We start from the raw sequence: 3,594 nt of genomic DNA on the forward strand, positions 1-3,594 counted from the left end.
GGGGGGGGGGGGGGGGGGGGCTGACACTGTTCAGTGATTTGTAGACATACATGAGTATTTTGAACTGGATTCAAAAGTGAACTGGTAACCAGTGCAAAATGAATTGAGCTCATTCTCCATCCTTCAGATCTTTAGCTCTGTTTACAACCTTTTACTGCTCCTTTCACATTTTGCTCTGCTTCAGCTGCTTTCAGCTTCTTTCAGCTTCTTTCAGCTTCTTTCAGCTTCTCGCTGCAAATTTAAACTTTTTTCAGCTACTTTCAGTTGTTTTTTCAGCTGTTTTGTGCTCCTTTTAGATTATTTCTGCTAACTACAATATTTTTGTGCTTCTTCCAACTTATTTCTGCTAATTTCAGCTTTTTTAGCTAATTCATAATTTTAGTGCTAATTTCTGCTAATTTAAACTTAATTCAGCAAATACATGTTCTTTCTGCTTTCTTCTGCTACATTAGGCTTGTTCTTCCCTTTCAGCTACATTTCAGCATGTTTTTATTTTAGCTAATTTCAGCTGTTTTCAGCAAGTTCTTCAGTAAAAATCCTTCACTTTGCATTTTCACAAGAAATGCAATTTGTCCAGTTTATGTTCGAGTCATAGTTCTGGTGTCACGCAGCTCAGTGGGCCCAGTGATCTGGATCTCTGGGACAAACACCATCTCCTCACATGAACGTGTTTTAGACCTTCTGGCTCCAGTTTCCTCTGGATCACTGATCATCAGAATATCTCAGTTGTTTTTCTTTGTATCCTCCGCAGCTTCAGGCAGGTCTGACTTTAACCACAAACGTCAGTTCAGACCAGTTTACTGAGGAAATTAACTTTTCATTTTTACTAACTTGGCTGTTCTTCTACAGGTTCCTCTGTGTCACTACAAGGAGGCCATCTTCACGCAGGACGCCCACCGCAGGCTCGTGGACCGTGTGCAGGCCGACCTCAGGGCCATTTCTGATGACATCACAGAACGCAACAACCATCTGGAGTCGTCGTATCCGTACCTTTGTCCCACGGGCATCGACAACAGCGTGGCCATTTAACCCCGGCATCCTGCAGCTGTCTTTACGTCTTTTCATCCACTTCTTCCTCTACATGCCGTCAGACTCAACAACGTTTATTTAAGGAGTATTTAAGTTTAGAGTCGTGAGTTTTCAGTGTGCCGTGATGTGAGTCTGCTCCGTCTACAACCAGGTTAAAAGTTCACGTTTAAACGTGTCATCAGAGGTTTCTATAAAAATAAACACAACGTTCAAACTAAAAGTTTTCTCAGAAGTTTCATGAACTCATCAGGAACAGCAAAGTTCTGTTTTATTCCTGGGCTGGAAGAATGACACAGAGAACAACGTGAACGGTTGAAAACACCAGTTTGAATTTACTCGCTTCTTTCAGACTAACAACAGTTAGAAGAACTTCTACACGCCCTTGCTCCAGTCCTCCAGTGAGATCAGACCCAAAACCGGGCCAGAACCTGGATTCTGTTCACAGAAAACTGAAAAGACGGAATGAGAGAAAATGTGGTGTATTTTTCACAAATATAAAAATAAAAAATTTAAATATGGGAAAACCCCAACGAGGAACTTCCTGTTGGCTTCATGGTTCTGAAACGGATCACTGAGTTCTGCTCACCTACCCGTGTTTTTAGATTCCCTGACAAAACAAACAGGAACGAAGCGCTTCATCCCTCCATCATCTGGTTCTGGACTCAGGTCATGGAGGCAGCATCACAAAGAAGTCCAGGCCTCTCCACAGCCACCGCTTCCAGCTCTTCTGAGAGGACTCCAGGGTGTCTCCGGACCAGCTGGAGGACAGTCTCTCCAGCACGTCCATGGTCTTCCCTGGGGTCTCCTACCAGATGGACCTGTCCAGAACACCTCATTAGAGAGGCGTCCAGGGTCCATCCTTATCAGCCTTGAGATACTTCAGCTGCTGCACTTGAGGCAGAACCTCCGTGACAACCCAAGGAAGGCCAGTCCACCTGTTCTGACTGAAGACCACGGCCTCAGATTTAAAGAGGATGATCCTGAACCTAGTGGCTTCAGACTCGGCTGCGAGCCGCTCCAGTGACAGCTGAACGCTGCAGCAGGAAGTTTATCCTGCAGGATGGGCTGCACAAAGGTGCAACAGCTGCTAAACACTTTACATTTTACTTGGGATTCGTCAGACTGATGAAGCCCTCTGGATGGAGGATGTAACGTCTCTCTCTCTATATGTAAATATATACACTGTATATTTATCCTTATACTCATCTCTCCCCGCGCGGGGGGCGTGCCTCTTCCCGTCGAGCCCGTGGCGCTCGCGGAGGTGCGGCTGCCTCCTCCAGCTCTAATGTTAAACATCTTGGTGTTATTTTTGATCAGGACATGTCTTTTATCCCCCACATTAAAAACGTTACTAGAACCTCCTTCTTCCACCTGCGTAATATCACTAACATTAGAAACATCTGATCTAAAGATGATGCAGAAAAACTGGTCCATGCATTTGTCACGTCTAGACTGGACTATTGCAATGGTTTATTATCTGGGTGTCCAAATACTTCTTTAAAACGTCTTCAGTTGATCCAAAATGCTGCTGCCAGAGTCTTAACTGGAGTTACTGGGAGAGATCACATCTCTCCAGTTTTAGCTTCTCTCCATTGGCTCCCTGTCAAGTCCAGAATAGAATCCAAAATCTTACTTCTAACCTACAAAGCTCTCAACAACCTAGCTCCATCTTATATTACAGATCTTATTGTTCCATATTTTACTAACAGAGCACTTCTCTCTCAGACTGCAGGTTTACTTGTGGTTCCTAGAGTTTACAAAACCAGAATGGGAGGAAGATCTTTCAGTTCTCAGTTAACATGTGGACCTGGACCTATATCTGGACCTGGACCTATATCTGGACCTACCATTCTGTGTTGGTCTGTCTCTCCTTCCTGTCCTCTCAACCAGCCGGTCAAAGCAGATGGTCTCTTGTCCTGAGCTGGTTCTGCTGGAGGTTTCTTCCTGTTAAAGGGAGTTTTTCTTTCCACTGTCTCCACTGTGCTTGCTCAGGATGCGAGACTGCAATGAAGCCAAGATTCATCTTGTCTGCTGGATTCCTTAGATAAAGAACTTTACTAACTGGCTTTTATGTGAATGTTCCTGTAAAGTCCCTGAGACAACTTTGTTGTGATTTGGCGCTATAGAAATAAAATGAATTGAATTGAAATCTGTATTTATTTGTTAATTGTTAGGTTTCTTGATCTGGGACTTGAGTCTGAAATTTGTACCATAAACATGCAAATGTGAACTGGTGTGACAATAAAAAATCCTTGAACTTAAATTGTTTTGTAAAGAGTCAGAGTTTCTTTATTGTCATTCGCACCTCATGTGGTACATGTGGTGGAACGAAATTATGTACACAGGGTCCCAGTTACATCCAACAATAAAATGTAAAAGAAAAACAGTAATAACATCTAAGATATGAACTAAGAAAAACATCAACTAAATATACACTAAGCACTCATAACATAAAACATTGAACATCAGCACAAACATGAACATGAGTCTGTGAGCAGATGAGCACGCATGAACACATCAACATGAAACAGATCAGCAGCAACATGAAACAGATCAGCAGCAACA

At 43.0% G+C, this 3,594-nt stretch overlaps 1 protein-coding gene across 1 annotated transcript in view; it reads left to right on the forward strand.

The window, feature by feature from the left end:
- The window catches only part of zgc:152891 (uncharacterized protein LOC767741 homolog), a 16,770-nt gene extending 15,608 nt beyond the window's left edge, over positions 1–1,162 (forward strand). Inside the window, exon 15 of the mRNA XM_037688184.1 lies at positions 850–1,162. Within this exon, the coding sequence (XP_037544112.1) occupies positions 850–1,029 (180 nt within the window). The 3' untranslated portion in view covers positions 1,030–1,162. The remainder of the gene's footprint in view (positions 1–849) is intronic.
- Positions 1,163–3,594: the final 2,432 nt, after the last annotated feature.

The sequence above is a fragment of the Nematolebias whitei genome, chromosome 14 (assembly GCF_014905685.2).
Source record: "Nematolebias whitei isolate Nwh7 chromosome 14, NemWhi1, whole genome shotgun sequence".
Taxonomy (NCBI): Eukaryota; Metazoa; Chordata; class Actinopteri; order Cyprinodontiformes; family Rivulidae; genus Nematolebias; species Nematolebias whitei.